The 16,868-nt window shown below is 36.4% G+C and overlaps 1 protein-coding gene across 8 annotated transcripts in view; it reads left to right on the forward strand.

Annotated features, from left to right (window-relative positions):
- Nucleotides 1–16,868, forward strand: part of EPS15 (epidermal growth factor receptor pathway substrate 15) — a 54,066-nt gene that overhangs the window by 18,214 nt on the left and 18,984 nt on the right. For 7 of the 8 annotated variants that reach the window (XM_026086613.1, XM_026086616.1, XM_026086618.1 and 4 more), the window contains 5 exons: nucleotides 272–472; nucleotides 2,067–2,212; nucleotides 3,102–3,261; nucleotides 6,912–6,997; nucleotides 12,614–12,686. In XM_026086613.1, the coding sequence (XP_025942398.1) occupies nucleotides 272–472; nucleotides 2,067–2,212; nucleotides 3,102–3,261; nucleotides 6,912–6,997; nucleotides 12,614–12,686 (666 nt within the window). The remainder of the gene's footprint in view (nucleotides 1–271; nucleotides 473–2,066; nucleotides 2,213–3,101; nucleotides 3,262–6,911; nucleotides 6,998–12,613; nucleotides 12,687–16,868) is intronic. The other variant, XM_026086614.1, reaches the window with a different exon arrangement.

Genomic DNA, 16,868 nt, shown 5'->3' on the forward strand with positions numbered 1-16,868 from the left:
GTGGTGGTTACAAGTTTGGTTATGATTAGTAGAATCAGTTTAAAGTTATAAAGGTACTTAACTTCATTTGCTAAGCATTGAACCTAAAAGGGTAAGTGGTAGTGAAAAGCATTAAGTCAGAAATCAGTAAGATAGAATTCAGCTGAGAGGGCTTATAAAGAGGAAACTTAATGAAAAGATGCTACAAAGTAATGTTAACTAATTTTTTTATATGTATTTTTAATTTCTCTCTATATATACATACACCCACACACCTTGTTTTCATGTTCAGGCCATGTTCTTGGTGTACTGTGCTTTGGAGAAGGAACCAGTGCCAATGTCCCTGCCTGCAGCTTTGGTGCCACCATCCAAGAGAAAACCCGTTAGTGTTCCAGGAGCAATGCCATTAATTCCATCTTCAGTGTCTACTAAAGAATCTCATCAATCCTTGCCACCTGTAGGTGTTTTAGCTGCCAAAACACCATTAACACAGGTAGATTCTGAAGTGGTTTGGGGTTAAAAGATTTCTGTTCTTAATGCTGTGCTTTGGAGTCTGCCTGTCTGAAGAGTCTTGGTACAGTGTTTTTTGGTTTTGTTTTTTTTTTTTTAATTTCCTCCTCCTTGCCCTATTGATTTGTTGATAAAATTGAGAAGGTTCGTGGGAAGACCAAGTTAGGAGAAAGGCTAATACAAATTTATCTTGTTTTACATTTTTTGGATGCCTTCAGATATAAACATTTGGATTAAAAAAAAATCTTACCTGGTAAAGACTTTGAAGATACTTTAACAATAAATTATTTCAAAGCATCAAACTGGACCCAAAGGTCAGAATGTTAAGAAAACAGTTCAAAAACATAGTTCAGGTACGCGTCTGGAGAGCATATAATTGTTCTGGCTGAAGACTGACTTGAATACAGACAGGTTCTTCCAGCAAATTAGTATCTGTGGTAGGTGTGTATGTACACTTATATATGTATGCATGCAGAGTTTGAAAAATAAAAACGGAATAGGTGAATGCAAGCAATGAGGAAAGGAGGAAGAAGATCTGGCATAGCCACTTAAATATATAAGGTCTGGAGTTTGTCACAAATGTGGTTATTAGGAAACTTGATCAAAAAAAAAAACCCACCTTGTTTAATCCTGGTCATTTTAGAATCCAGAATTTAGGAACATTTACTGGTTCTTTCCAAAAAAAGAAAAATTTGAGAAGAGGTATTAAGGTAAGAATTGCAATACTTTCAGGCCTAAGAACCTGCTTGGATGTTTGGGCAGCCGTATTTGAGTAGTCAATAAAAGTTTGGTACCTCTTAAGTCTGGAGGCATCAAGGTTTTCATCTGTCAGTTTACTTGACTGACCGAAGTCTTGTTAGCGTATTTATTACGAAGTAGCGCCATCGTGGGCGAGTGTCTCGGGGTAGGCTTTTTGTACAGCGCCATCTGGGATTCATGCCGTAACTGTCCTTGTACATGGAAATTAACAGGTACGTGTGCAGCAGTTGAAGCCATTTGCACTGAAAAAATGCATCTTTGTTTTATAGTAGCCTAGGGTTTGAAAAAAAACTGCTGCAGTAAGAGATGTTGCAAAAATTCCAGTCTTACCTTGATGGGAGCATTCAAACCTATGATTAAGAATGTCCCAACTATTATCTGTCTGGGCTTGGCCAGTTCTTCAGTTCCCCCAGTTAAAGCTCTTCGGACATATAAAGAGGAATAAAATTGAAGGAGTTGGACAGTAAGCAGGAGGAGTGTGACTCAGTACAGTGATGGGGCACAACCACATGTTGGGAGAAGGTCTGGGCTCCAGGGAATACTTGATGCGTAGACAAGGAGGCAAAGCAATACCCACCAACCTGAGTGCTTTACTGATGTAAATATTTTGCTTTTATTTTTGGAGTTGCTTGCAGATCTCTGTACATCTCTCTTTTGGAAGCTAAAACTGATTCATGAGCTAGGCACCTATATCACCTTTTAAATCTGTGTTGTAGTCTTTGAATTATATAACTCCTGAAAGTAACTAATCTGAAAACAGACCTGCCTTTATCTTAATATTATGGGTTGTTTTTTTTCCCCCTTTCCATCCCCCACAGTGGGTTGTATTGCCTGCAGACAAAATGAAGTATGATGAGATCTTTGTGAAAACTGACAAAGACATGGATGGCTTTGTGTCCGGTGTGGAAGCCAGAGAACTCTTCTTGAAGACGGGACTGCCTTCTGCTCTGCTCGCCCATATCTGGTAGGGTTTTTTTCAGTGACAGCTGTTTAGACAATGGGATGGTTCTCGCTCATTCTCAGCACTCTCCATGAAAAGTGCTGTGCTGATACTTCTGGAAAACGAAGGTTTTGTTTATGCAATAAGGTACGCTCTGTATGAGTAGTGGTAACTTATTTGCTTCTACTTTTGGACTGAAATGGGGGGGAAAAACAGGTTCATTCTATGCGTTACCATCTCCTAGCTGGAGCAGAGGAGGAGCCTGAACAGAAGTAGTTACAAATACTGTACTTCAGCTAAACCTTCCTATTTAGGGCGTTACAGTGTTGCTCTGCATCTGAGCCCTGATAAGCTATCCATACCCTGGTGGTGAGAATTATCGGTACAAAACTTTTATCGTGCAAGACTTGAGGCCTGTGTAGTTCTGCAGCTTGTTTGTGTCTTTCACTACTGCCAGTAGTGATACCCACTGCTTTTTTTTGTTTATTTTTTATGCCTCTACAGGATAAGCTAATGTAGGCCCCTTTCTTAGGAAAAAATTCTGTTTTTCAAGATATGCTTAATATAATGTCTAATTTAGGAAAATTAGAGAAGTTTGTGTTGGCTGTAAGAGGTTCCTTCATTAGCAAGAACTTCAGTTACAGATACTCAGGTATTGCTAGTGACTCACAGGCCTAATTCTGCCTTTCAGCAGATCCAGAACCCACTGTAACGGAACTGTATATCTTAGCATTCAAAGAGAAAATGATTGTGTATGTTTAAGTACTGTTTCCTATTTATTACCAAGCCCAACTCCTCCGCGTTTAAGTGAGGTGATATACAGCAGCAATTTTCAGTTTTGAATGACAGCAAGTACAGCAAGCAGGGTTCTACTTGCAGAAATTAGGATTTGATTTGTTTCATGTCTGTACAGGGCTCTCTGTGACACAAAAGACTGCGGAAAGCTTTCAAAGGAGCAGTTTGCCTTGGCTTTCTATTTGATTAATCAGAAGTTAACAAAGGGCATCGACCCACCTCAGGCTCTGACTCCAGAGATGATTCCACCTTCCGACAGGGGTGTCAGTTTACAGAAGGTAAGGATGGGTTTGGCATTTTGATACAGATCTCAAATGTAAGAAAAGGTTAATTTCAAAGGCTACGTAAGAAACAGATCAAGTACTGGCATACCTTAAATCTTACATAATACCAGAAGGAAAACAAGCCTTAATTACAAAGAAGGGACAAAACACCGCTCCATTCATGTTCCAAAATGAAGTTGCCATTTATTGCACCTGCCAACCAAGCGGAGAGATCTTATGTTGAGAAAGCATGATTTTCTATTTTGAAAGAATAATCCTCTTCCTGCCTGTCTAAAGAAATTTTAGTTTGCATCTGAAATAACATGCACAAGTTTAATGTTCTTCTAACGTCTTTACAGTTACCTTTTTTACATTTCTTTTTGAAGAAGTCTCAAAATAATATAAACTACTTAAAGTTGGAATCAGATATTTAAAGTTTCAAAAGCAAATGATCCAACTATTTTTATAGTTCAAAAACAGTTTAAATGCTTCATAGCCTTGTCATATAGTCTACTGCTGGATTATGATACATCTCAGCTGTCGAAGTTGTAGTTATCAGAATAATAGAGGTCACAGCAAATTCTTACTTGCCTTACACATCGTAAAGTCTGATGTGGATTACCTTTTCTTGGTTGTGCAAAACATTGACCTAATTCTACAACTTTCTTAAACAGAATGAAAAATTTTCACCTGAAAAAAAAAAGAGAAACTCAAAATTTGGCACTACTTTTGAGTTTCTGTAATTGGTATCTAATTTCTTTTTACATTCTGTTTTTAAAAAGTAATTGCTTTATTTGCAACTCTACTAATCTTTTTTTGTATGTTTGCTTTCCTTTCTATGTCTCTTTTCTAGTTTGGACTGTTTTTTCCATTCTGCACCACTCTGCTTTTCATCTTTATTATTCTGTCAGTTTGTTAACTCTGCTTTCTCAAGGTTAGAGAATCTTTGCTTTTCTAATATTTACTGTCTGTTGGTTTAATAATGAGCATCCTTCTAAGACGCTTAAATAATCATTGAAATAGCACAGCACTTCTCTGAAGTGTCACAGTGTGTTGCTATCTCAAAGTATTGCTGGTTTCCAGTGCTGTTCATCTGGAACAATCCTGACTGACGCAGTGTATGTTTAGTTTACTCCTGTGTGGAAAATGCTTTGTGGGGTGAATCTCTGTGGCTGTTGTGTTGATAGTATGTGCTGCTTAAACTTAAAAGAGAAAATGTTTTATCTTATTGTATTGAAACTGCTGGGGAAGTCGTAACAGAGTATGCACCCAAAGTGACAGTTGACAGTTATAATTAGGACTAATATCCTTGTTTTTACTGATTATATTGCAGAAAATGTAGTGATCAAAGCACCTTAGATGAGATCAGCATTGTTTACTGCTATTCTGTGTGTATATTGTTTTCATAGAACTCTTAAAGACATCAGTTGAATTTTGCAGTGATTTTGCATTACTAACATACAAGATAAGAGTAAGAATATTTTGAAAGAAGGTAAGAGATGTCTTTTAGTTAGCTCTGTAAATCCTTACCATGAATTCATTTTACTAGATTGAGCTGAAGGTACAGCTCATTTTGAGCTTTTTCAAAAGAGATACTGTCTTGTTTGTTGATTTGAAAGAACTTCCTTGCCCAAGGTTGTTGCTCAAGGATTGAATCAAAGAATAAGAGCAGTAGAGAGATATAATTCTTTTTAAGTGGTGTGGCTTAAAGAGTAAAAACTATTAGGCTTCCTCTTCTGACTTGACAGATATAAACATAGTAGCAGAAATATCAGTAAATATAATTGTAATGGATTATGTTTTTAGGGTAGGGAAAATTATCTGGCAATCTTTCTTGGCAGATGTTCAGAATGTATATCCATGTATATTGCTATTATCTAATACTTGGTTTCCTTACAGAATTTCGTTACAATACTAGTGTAACTTTTACTTCAATTTTGAAACTTGAATGCAAATCTCCTAAATGGGAAACAGCAGCAGTCTAGTATTTGTTGCTGTTTCTTTACCAGATCAGTCCTGTTCGTAGTTGCCAAATTTGCACTTGTGTTACCAGTCTTAAGACTTAAAAGGAGCTTGCATGCAAGTTCTGAAGGAATTTTCACATCTGAGTGGAAACCTGGCTTCCTCCTTCATTCTGTCTTGATTGAATCTTGTTCCTGTTTTGAGTTAAAAACTCTAAAGCATTGTTTGCATATGTGTTGCAGTTTGTTAAATGTCAATGAATAGTTCTAACTTGTCTTTAACTTATTGCCTTGTATATTGGAGCTAAAAAAGCTTGCTTTTCTATTTTCCCTGCTTCAGTTTTCCTGAAAACTTGAAAATGAGATTGAATTACATTTTTTAAGGTTTTATGCTAGATTTAATGTACAGAATTTCTTTAATGGATGAGAGATGAAAACCCAGAAGGAATTTGTACTTCCATGTTTTCCTTCTGTCCCCGTCATAGGAAAGGGAAGGATTTTTCCTCATTAGAACACCATGAGCAACTTGACTAAACTCCTGAGTAGTTTTTTTAGGATAAGACTGAACTTTGTATATAACCTTCTGTTTTGCCAATTTGAGAAACTGTACATTAACCAGTTTAAGAATGGCTGTATATTTTTGATTCTCAGTTTGTTCCCTTTTCTCTAGTAAAATATGCACGTATAATCTATAGTTCTGCTGAATAATATTCTCTGTCACAGTGTGTTCAGATTTACTGTTTTAGGTCTCTTGCTTTATTTTTCCTCCTCCTCTAAGCATAAGCTTGAATAAACACATAACAAATAATATCTGGGTTTATTTCCAAAGAAACTTCAGAATTTAAGGATTCTTTTTTTTTCCTATTTGTGTTACTTTTGAGAACCTACATGCTTTTTGAAATTAATAATACGTATATGTACATGTCCTCTGAACTCTGTATTTGCCCTGGATAATTTTATTCAAGGCTTGAAGGAAATGATCTATTTATAGAAGGTAGGTAGAGTGAGTATGGCTTCCTAAATATGTTCGTGTTGGAATAAGGCACACTCGAATAACTAGTGTTTGCTAATTTGTGTCTTCAGTATTTGGTCTGCATCATTTATGTTCAATTTTTCTTTGAAATAATTTGTGTTAATGTTTTTTTTTATTGTAAAGAAAGTAAGGAAATGGGAACTCATGGGTCAAACCTATCTATGACTTAGTCTGCATCATCAAAGTTTCAGTCAGTACTCTGGTGGTTATTGTTGAACTAGCTTGATATGACTGAAAAGCATCACAAATCACATGTTGGTCCTCTGCAACATGAGGATCACCAAGGTGAAGAGCTTTTTTGTCACTTTTAAATGAGTGCTAGGAAGCCAGCTAAACAATAACTAAAACAAATCTCATATTGTAAAACTAGATTTTTTTTTTTAATTATTTTTATTTTTTTGGTATGATCAGGTGGTCTTGTGCTTTTGTGGAAGATGTCATCCAGAGTTTACAGGAGATGTAAACTCGGTTTGAGTTACTGGATGCATTGGATGTGTGATGTGTTCTGTTAATCTAGCATCTGGACTGCTTTTAAAGGTTCAAGATTCTAAATTTAATGTTACAAGCAGTTGTTATTTTTGTGATGGCACAAGCTGTCCTCTTGTAAAGTGAAGATAGTTGTTGGACAGCATAAACTATAAACTAATATTATTTATTTTTGTATTTTTCAGAGCACTCAAGGACTGAGTTCTGTAGCAGACTTTTCTGCAATTAAAGAACTTGATACGTTAAACAATGAAATAGTAGACCTGCAGAGGTAGGTAAAGGAGGAATTGTCTTAGATTCAGTTATTCCTTGATGTTGTTCTAAAAACAGTTCGACACATAAGAAAAATCCTGAATGTAATACAGTCTGCTTTGCTAGTACCAATGGTGAGTATGTCTGTAAAATGACTCTAGTATTGCACTGTTTAACACTTCTGCTCTTTGTTCGCTCAGATGAGTGCATTTAATAGCAGCAAGACTGTGAAAGGTCTCTGTCATGCCTTCTGGGCATGTGAGAGCTGCGTGTCCTAGCATCACAGGATTGAATCCTCTACCTTGTTCATCTCTGACAGACAGGAACAGAGCAGATCTTTAGGATGTTGGACCCATGATACAAATTGGTGCTAGTGACCTTTTATTTCTGGACTCCTAAAGACTTTTTTCCAGTGGAGGCAGGGAAGTGAGACAGGAAAGATCAAGAAGTATACAGGGTAGAGAGTGGGAAGATGGCAGTTTGGGTATGGACCTCTGCTAGGATTTTGATAGTGGTAAAGAAGATGGTCATGCTCCTCTTCTACTTGGTGAAATAAATGGTTGCACTGGGAAGAATACTTTTTAATTTGAGATGTTCCAGTAACGATTTTTAAGGTAGTTAAGAAGATGACTAAAAAAATTAAGTTCATAAATGTTGTACAGTCCTTGCAGATATATTTCTTCAGTGATTTTGGTACTATCATAAATCTACTGTAGACTCTTCTATCGAGAACAGTCAGTTAATTCTACTATTTTACATTGAGGATGCTTTGCCATGATGAAATTTGTCTGTCTTATTCATGTCACTTGTAGGAATGATTTAATTTGGCAAGCTGTCAAAGCACAATCTGTTTCCTAAATACATAGATGTTTTTAACTTCAATGACTGCTTATTCTCTCTATTACTCCCACTGTCTCTTCACTTCACCCTGCTCTGGTTTCCTCTGTTCTTGTTTAAATTGTTTTAGTGCTAGTTCTGGACTCATACATTTATTAAGTTGAAATTTGATTTACAAAGACCTGTGTTAATTTTCTGTCTGTATCTTAGAGGAAAATAGATCATTCACTAACATGAATTTTTACATGAAACTGTTTTTTACYGGGTGTGCTTGCAGCCTAACATGCAAGCTAGTCAGTTATATTTTAGTGGGGTGATTTTTTTTCTTTCCCACTGTGAGGTATGAAGGAACCATGGCATTTGGATAGTCATTGCTTCCACTTCTTTATTGGCACATATATTTGGATAGTTATTTAAGACACACTTGGACAATGTTAGATTGTTTGCAGTATGCTTTGAAGATATGGTAGGGGCAAATATTACTATGTTTTTAATTTTAGAAAAGGGAAACTCGCTTTGATATGATTTAGAGGCCCAGAATAGGACTAGATTAATAATCAAAGGCTTAAGCCTGTATTTCAAACTGAAGTATAATGGCAAAAGAGATTTGTGCTGTTCCACTGAGAATGACTGACAATCTGTCAATGTAATAAAATGAATTGTGGCTCCAGTAAAAAAAAGCTTTTACTTTTTTTGGAAGAAAATTAAAATTTTGATTGGCTTGGAAATCCTTTAGCTGCTGCGGAAGGGTTATTTTGATAGCAAAGCAAATATTACTGTTCTGTGCATTTCCTAAGCGCAGGTGGTAATGTCAGGCAACAGGAATGACAGCAAATTTGTTTTTTTTTTTTATCTTTGGGAAATCCATATTTTTAAGTAGAACTGCATGCTTCCAGTCTTAATAGTTCTCTTACAAAAAGGTAATTGAAACTTAACTTATTTTTGTTCATCGTTAAACAAATATATTGTTCAGCTTTTTTAATGAATATGTAATAATGCCAGTCCATGACTCCACTGAGATGTATCCATGAGAGCTGCATTTATGAGGCCCAGTAATAGAATATTGGATCTATTTTTGAAGTGCACATTTTAAAAACAAACAAACAAAATCCCCACCCAACCTGAAATAGCAGAGGAGCAAATAAGATAATCAAAAGAATGATAGTGTCTGGAAAACATGGCTCCAAGAGACTGAGCGAAAAGCTCACCAGTTTACAGGATGGAAATATATCTGATAGCCAATAGTTTTTGAATCTAATTCAGTAAAAAAAACTAGTATCAGGAAGATGAAGCTTGAGAATCAAATGAGGAATAAAATGCAGAACACTTACTAGTGAGGACGATTCCCCAGTGACTTGCCTAGGGATGCTGTAGAATCCACCTCATTTTGAGCCTGTCAGAATTTAGAAGCCTTTAAAAGCAGTGCTGTTTCAGTTGCAGTATATTTTTAGAAAGCTATCTGTGAAGCTTTTTTTGATCAGTATTGTAGGAGGCTAGACCAGATGTTCTTAATATTCCGTTTGGGCCATAAAACCTCTTTTTGTTCCCCAGCAACCGTGCTTTGCTTTTGTGCATTCAAAGCTAGCTATGACCCACTAATGAGTTGGAATTCTTTAACTTTAACAATACCACCCTTCTCTCTAAGCATGGAAGTAGTTGAGCTTAATTTCATACTTCTCTCCAGAGCTGCTGTCCTTCATGTATGTTGGACAGCAACAGTTATACTGATTTCAATACAAGCCAGTTTAAAAGGACTGTAAAGCTGCTAAGTCAGTCTTTCAAAAGTAAGGAAATTGCAGAGTGTCCCCAGAAAAACAGGGCAACCTCTCCCTGCTAGGCACTGACATCAGATCTTTTTTTTAGAGTTCAGAGATCTACAACTTCTTAGCAAAGCTGTGATAAGAATTTTAATGTATGCTAGATGCTTTCTTCTAACCTCTGTCTTGGGAGTAACTGAGCTGGTGTAGCTGAAAAAGATGGTGGGAGGGAAAGAAGGGGAGGAGAAACTAAACAAACCCTAGACCTTTCCTTCCAGCATTGCAAAACTGAAGTACTGCAGTATGAATTCCCAAACTTACAGAAGTATGTGAAAGTAAGAATTTTGGGCAACTGTGAGTGTAGATGATGCTACCAGCTGTCTCCAGTCGTCGGTCATTTATTATAGAAAAGAACTATGATTTTTTTTTTTTTTTTTTAAGCTTTTGTAGCTAATATGGTGCTGAGTGTTAGCAATGAATAAGCCTGGACAGGGTTGTTTCATATTTGACTTGAATGCCTCAATGGACTTGAGACTCTTCAATTGTAAGCTATCACAAGTGTTTGTAATACACCGACTCCCATTCACAAATGATTATACTCCATGCACAAATTAGTATAAAATTTCTGGATTTACTGTGATTATTTGCTTGTAAATCATGAAATTCTCTGCTGGAGAAACGATCTTAGTGTGTGGGGGGTTTTTTTTGTTTGTTTTTTTTAAGTAATTGCTTTTAATTTATTTGATATGAGATTCTCCTGACCTGATTCCTATTAAAATATATAGGGAAATTGTATTGTTTGCATAAATTGATTGAAGTTGGTTACAAATGTCCTTTGTTGGCAAGGCCAGAAGTTGTTTGTTTTGTTTTGTTTTTATTTTTTTTCTTTGAGTGCTGTTATGGTGTGGGGCTTTATGAGCCAGGAAATCTGTCATATCCAATAAATCAATTATTTATTGCTTGTTTTTGGTTTTTTCAGTTGCTGAGCATTCCTACAGGGGTATACCAGATAGTTTGTAAAAGAAATGGAGGCATTCAGAAGAATTAGTGAATTAAGTAGGTCTCCGTGTTGTCTTTTTTGAAACAAAGATGCATTACTATTTGCGGGGGAGCGGATGTCTGTAGACTGTATACATTCAACTTGTTTTCCTTTGTCCAAGACTACTGCTTGGGGATTTTCTTGTTCTGTCTGACTATAATTCTTTCACTCAATCTTTCCAATTAATTGCTTGTTTGCATTTTGGCCAGTGCAAGCCAGCTGCGGGTGGGTCGGGAGCCGGCTGTTTGCTTACCTATGTCCAGATTCCAAGGCTTGGTACCCCACTTCTGCTGAAATAAAAGGGAAATGGGCTTCACCTCTGATACTCTTAGGCACATCAGTGACAGTAGTGTAGAAGAGCTGTATATTAAGGCACACATACCTGCTTGTATTTCTATTTCCTTTCAGTTTTCATACTTTAGCTGGGAAAAAAACAAAACAAGTATTTGTTTACCTTGTACAAGTCAATTATTCCATCTTTTATCAGGAATAGTATGCCTGAATGTTTGCTGTGCTTTCACATGTGTCTGAGGGCTTGAAGGTATTTTTCAACCTGACTTGTATTTAGATCCGTCAAAGTGCTTTGCTGGGATTGAGACCCTTTGTTAATGGAAAGTTAAGGAAGACAAAATCAAGAGAACTTGTTTCAGCTCCATATTGCAACATTTTAAATATCTAAGTAGAATTAAACAGCAAATACTTGTCTTTTGGGTACACTCTGCAAGTCACTCTTTAATCAGATATTAGAATAAACGAGCAGAATATGATACACAGTAATTATTTTTCAGAACCAATGTTCTTTTAAAAACAGTGACACCAGGATTTTTTCTTTATTTATTTTTTTAATCTTCCCTTTATATACAGTTTAGCAGAATAAAGAGAACTTTCGTAGAGCAGACCCACTTGACTTTGGGGGCAGAAATTGTCTATTTCTTATTAGATAAGGGTAAATAATAAAATTGACTTTAATAATTTTGTGTTGATTACCATGCTTTGACTATTAAAATACAAAGTTGCCTTAATTTTAATGATTTTGTAGTAATATCATTTAATAGCTTTTCACTCTGGTATTTCAGTTAGATATGTTAGGTTTACCATCGTAGCACAAATGTTAACTTTTAATGTGTGTGTTAATAATGAAACTTTTAATAAAAGTAAGCATCTGCAGAGAGAATAATTGACTCATACAAAAGCTACTGTTATAACTGTAAAGCCTAGTGCTTTTCTGCACCTGTGAAAGGAAATATGTGTATACTGTCCAGAGAGAAACAATATATATATAATTTTTTTAATTAACAGAGACATTTCTAAATTGTGTGGTTTTTTTTTTTCTTTCTTAAAGCTATTGTTATCTTTGACTGTCAAGAATTTATTGGTGATAATTCCCCTGTCAGCAGTAATCACTTTTAAGCTTGAATAAACATCTGTAGGGACAGACTTGACATGACACAGCAAATAACTGTGTATGGAGTTTCTAAGCACATCCTGATTATGGCAATCTAACGTCTCTGCTGTCTGAGCTTACTGACAAATATAGCTAAAATCTGATAGGCAAGGTTAATTAATCAGCTAGGTTGGCCTCCTGGAAATGTTTTCTAGCTGCTGTCAGCACAGGAATTACTGTGTTTGTAGGGGTTAATAGACAGAATCTGATGCAATCCCTCCCACTTTTCCCAGCCGTTTTCATTAGGCAAGTGCTCCATAGCAACAGTGAGATCACTGAAGACGGTATTTCATTGATTTCTCCCTCCCGCCCCCTTCCATTTTTGAGCCATTCTTATCACTGAAGTGCAGTTGGGTGAAAAGACATTTTTTTAATGCAGAACACTTATGTGGGCTTCTGTCTTGTAAATAATTTGGGAAGCAGAAATCCCCTACATCTTTTCTGTGTTTAATGTTTCACTATGTATTTAAAGAGAGATACAGGTTTAGGAAGCTGGATAACTGTACCTGCTGTAGCTGATGTTCTTAAGTATTCTTGCATTGTTTGCTGGTCTTCTAGGGAAAAGAATAATGTAGAGCAAGACCTGAAGGAGAAAGAAGATACCATCAAACAGAGGACAAGTGAGGTCCAGGTAAATAAGACACAGAATTATTGCTCAGTTATCTGATATTGAACCATGTGGTGCTTTAATGGCAGTGGGATTACTGAATCTTAAGATCACATCACTGATTTAGTGGTGGCTAAGAAAAAGGGTATTCTTTGAAGCGTATTTTTTATATGAATGTGTGTTGGTGGGGGTGTTTATATAAATATGTGAACTCTTAGGATGTGTAGCCTGTATGGAGTTTTAAATCAAAGCAAATGTATTTAATGTGTAATTAAAACTGAAGAAGACACTAATATTGAAAATTAATAAACTCTAAGTGGTTGAATTAAATGGACTTGTACATGGGACTGTTTAAGTCACAGTAATTGCCAGCTTGGGAGAATGATTTTGCCTCAAGTTAATTTTGCCTGAAGTAAGTGAATTCAAAAATAAGATTTATTTGATTTTTAATTAAAAGGATGATATTGAACTTTCCAGAATATTAGAAAATTTGAAATTCATGAGAATTTCAAATGAATTAAAAATTATGTAGTCAACATCAGTGTTTAGGTTGCTAACAGACTAGCCTTGAATTAGATGCTGCAAAGCAGTATTTCAGTTAAATCATAAGCTGCAAAAGCAGCTGGTGTTGCTGCATTAAGGAAAAAAAAACTTCAGTGCGATATCTGATCATCTAGATTTATTTTAAGAATAACAGTGGAAAGTAAATTATTTAGTTAAGAGTAAATAATGCAAGGTTGCTGCATTTTTACTTTGTGTCAGGAAAAAAAAAGCCTATGTGTTACTACTGTTGTGAATTTTGTGCTTGGCTATTTAAAATCTTTCAAGCCTGGATGATAATTAATAGTGTGACCTTTTGGAAGATAATCTAATGCTGGCCTGTTAGTGACAAAGGCAGCCAGGTACAGCAACTGAAGAAATACATACAGAAGTTGCCCATGCCCGTGGTTTCTGTCCATGCATGCAGTGCTCATTCCCCTCCCCACTCTGCAGATCACCTTTTTACACTATTAAAAAGTCTTAGTGGTATTCTTGTTTGATGTGCATACACGATAATTCTGTTAGTCTGCTCTGGAATCTGTACGTGTGTTCGTGTGAAGGTTGTTCTCTGGCATCTTTTTCACAGGAGGTATGTAAAGCTAAATCAAAAGCCTTAGCTCTAATTCCTGCTTTAGAAGGCCTAAAATGTTACAGTATTAGTGTGCTCTGTGTGTATGTTTGTCATCTAGTGTTTGATAGTCAGCTGCATCACCAAATCAATGAAACCATTGTCCCCAGAGCAGTGGAAGCAGTTGTCATACGCCCTTAACCTCTTAGTGATCACACAAGCTATTTGTCCCTTGTGGAATGTGGAGCTCTGTCAGTCTGCAGAGAAGGGACAGTCTGTTACTGGCTTATCTGAAAAAATGACAAACCATCAGCATCAAATGGGATACGGCTGCAGCATTTATTTGAGCTGGTGGCCTTTTATCTTCTTCTTACTCATTAATGTTGGAGGATCTGTTTGGTGAAACTTTCTAGAACTTCAGAAAACATTGGTGAGGGACTAAGAATATCTTCACATCATCCTTTTCTCTTCTGTTTTTTTTCTAATAGTGGCATTTTTAAAGATGGTGTACAAAGACACCATGTTCTAATCCGCCACCTTTGATAGGGCTAATTTAGTGGTATCTTTCTCCGGGGTTTGTGATACCAGGATTACTTCCATGGATGCTAATTATAATCTCTCAAATATCCACAACGTGTGATGAGTTGAACTCATGAGAGGAAAAATACAGTTTTTCTGTATAAAATATTTTATTTACTATGTAAATAAAGAGCAAATGCAGAAATAGAGTTGCAGGGAAAACATGGCATACCGATGGCTTTATTAAAATATCAACTCTTTAGTAGCAATGATCAAGCGTTGTGTTTTTTTTTTTTTTTTTCCTTTTATAAAGTTAAGTGTACAGAAACAAAAATTGGGGAGCTTCTAAGGTACCATTTTTCCGAACTTGCTCTGTGACTGGATCAGCATTCTCTCTCACACACACACAGGAGTAATAATCGCAGATATGAAATGTTCTTTCAAAGTAGAGAACTTTAGGTTTTACAGAGTTAACGTATTACTAAAATGTTAGTTTTGGAACATACATCAAGTAAAATCTGTAAGTGCCTTTACCTGGCTGTCCCCTTTTTCTCTCATTTCCCTCACCCCACTTCTTTCACTTACCAAGCTGCTTTGCTAGACGCAGATGTTGGAGCACAGTGCTCCTTGGCAGCTAGCCGCTGCCTCAAGCAGTGGGCTGCCGGCCTCATCCGTGAGGTTCTGATTGTCCGTCTAGCACCTCACATGCGTGTGTATGGTTCATCAGTCTAACTGCCACGACTCAGAAATGAGTGTTCCTGGTACTCCCAACAACTGCGGCATGTTCCCCATGATTTCACTGATATTAAGTCAAAAAGTCTATGTTTTGCTCTTCAGTGGGACATTAAAACTTTTGTAAAGAGATGTTTAGAACAAATGCATATGACTAGTAAACAAAATGTAATATATGTTCAGATCTATGGAAGAATATATCTGCATGTGAGATCCTGTTTCAGGGCTATTCTCCTTGCTGAAAGGTATTTCAGGACTAGTAGTCTCCTCTCAAGGAGCCCAGAACGCTTCTGGTCTTCTCTTCTAGCCTTTTGGTCTCCTTATTGGCCCGAGTTTCCTTAAAAACAGGCTTATGCCCTGACTATCTCTCTCAGCACTGGGTTTTCCCTATTCTTTGTTGCAGTGCACCAAGGCCATTAGAAAGTTGGTAAAGCTTGACTTGTCTGTGCACCTTCCAGCTTGAAGGTTCTTAGCACGTGAATCGTATCATTAAGAACGGTCTGGCAAGCTATTAAATCCATTGTCTATCCTTATGTGGAAATACAGATCTTTAGAGATTTCCTTGTCCTATACTACATTGGCATGGAGAGTTATCATGACTGTAAATCTAATATGAAGATCATTATTACCATAAAAATGCTACTTTTTGTACCATCTCCAATATATTAATTGCTTGAATATGGGATCTCGTTCAGTGCCTGAGTGGTAAGATGCCTTTTTCCTATGCAGAGGGTGTTGTTTGAAATCAAAGTTTAATTGGAGTCTTGTTTATTTTATGAAGATATTTCTTTGGGTATTACCTCTAGTTCTGTATATTTATATCTACTCTGACCTGTTATTACTTCTGGGGCAGCCATGTGAACATGAATTTCTTTTCTGGGAGCTGTCAGATTGAGTCAGTGACCCTACTGCTGTGCCTAGGACAGACATTAGGATTCAAGGAGGATGTAGCAAGACTGGGGTGATCTATATTTAACTTGTGTGTATGTAAATACTTGCTCGCTTTTAGAAAAAAGGAGACTGCAAAATCTCTTTAAGCTGTTACTTTTTTACCCTGATGCTTATGTTGGGTGTCAGCTGCTAACTTGTTTCTCAGAGTGATTTAAAAGACAAATTTATCAAGATAGTCTCCCAGTTAGCCAGGCCACTGGCTGCTGTCAGAACTCTGTGTGTGTTGGTTTTTCATAGATTAGAAATAATCAGCAGGTCATTTAGTCTGACTACGGTACAACATCAGTCATATAATTTTAACCACTTATTCCTTTACTGAACCTCATAATTTTTTTTGAAATTTTTTCCTAAAAGCCTCTACTTTTTATTTGAAGACCTTAAGTATAAAAAGATACAATGTTTCTATAGACGTTCTGTCCCAGTTGTCAGTTGTCTTGAGGTTCTCCATTTGCCTAGTGTCTGACTGCTGCAGTGTGTGCCTGTCTGTCTTGTGCAAAATATGACATTTGGCTTTTTTGTCCTACTGATAGTTTTTCCACATGTTGACACCTCCAGACAATCTCATTCACCAAAACAAATAATTAAAAAGGGCAAGGAATTTCTCTCTTAGAACAGCAGAATAATGTTTGTATATAATCAAAAATTCACTTTAGCTTGTTTTCTTATCCTCCCTAATTTTCTTTAATCTCTATTCTGTTTTTCTTTCTCTTTATTTTTWTTTTTTTTTAGAAACTCTCTCATGATTCTTCCTTCGATTACCATATTTTCCTGAAAGGCTGCAACCTTCTCTTTTCATCTAATACTTCTCCTTTTGTATCAGTCTTTTTGATCTCCCTGTACTATCTCTTTCTCTTGACTGTTCTTTCCTCTTCTGGAATTGTTGTCTCTTTTTTTCC

This window comes from Apteryx rowi, unplaced genomic scaffold (genome assembly GCF_003343035.1).
Source record: "Apteryx rowi isolate R43461 unplaced genomic scaffold, aptRow1 scaffold_7, whole genome shotgun sequence".
Classification (NCBI taxonomy): Eukaryota; Metazoa; Chordata; class Aves; order Apterygiformes; family Apterygidae; genus Apteryx; species Apteryx rowi.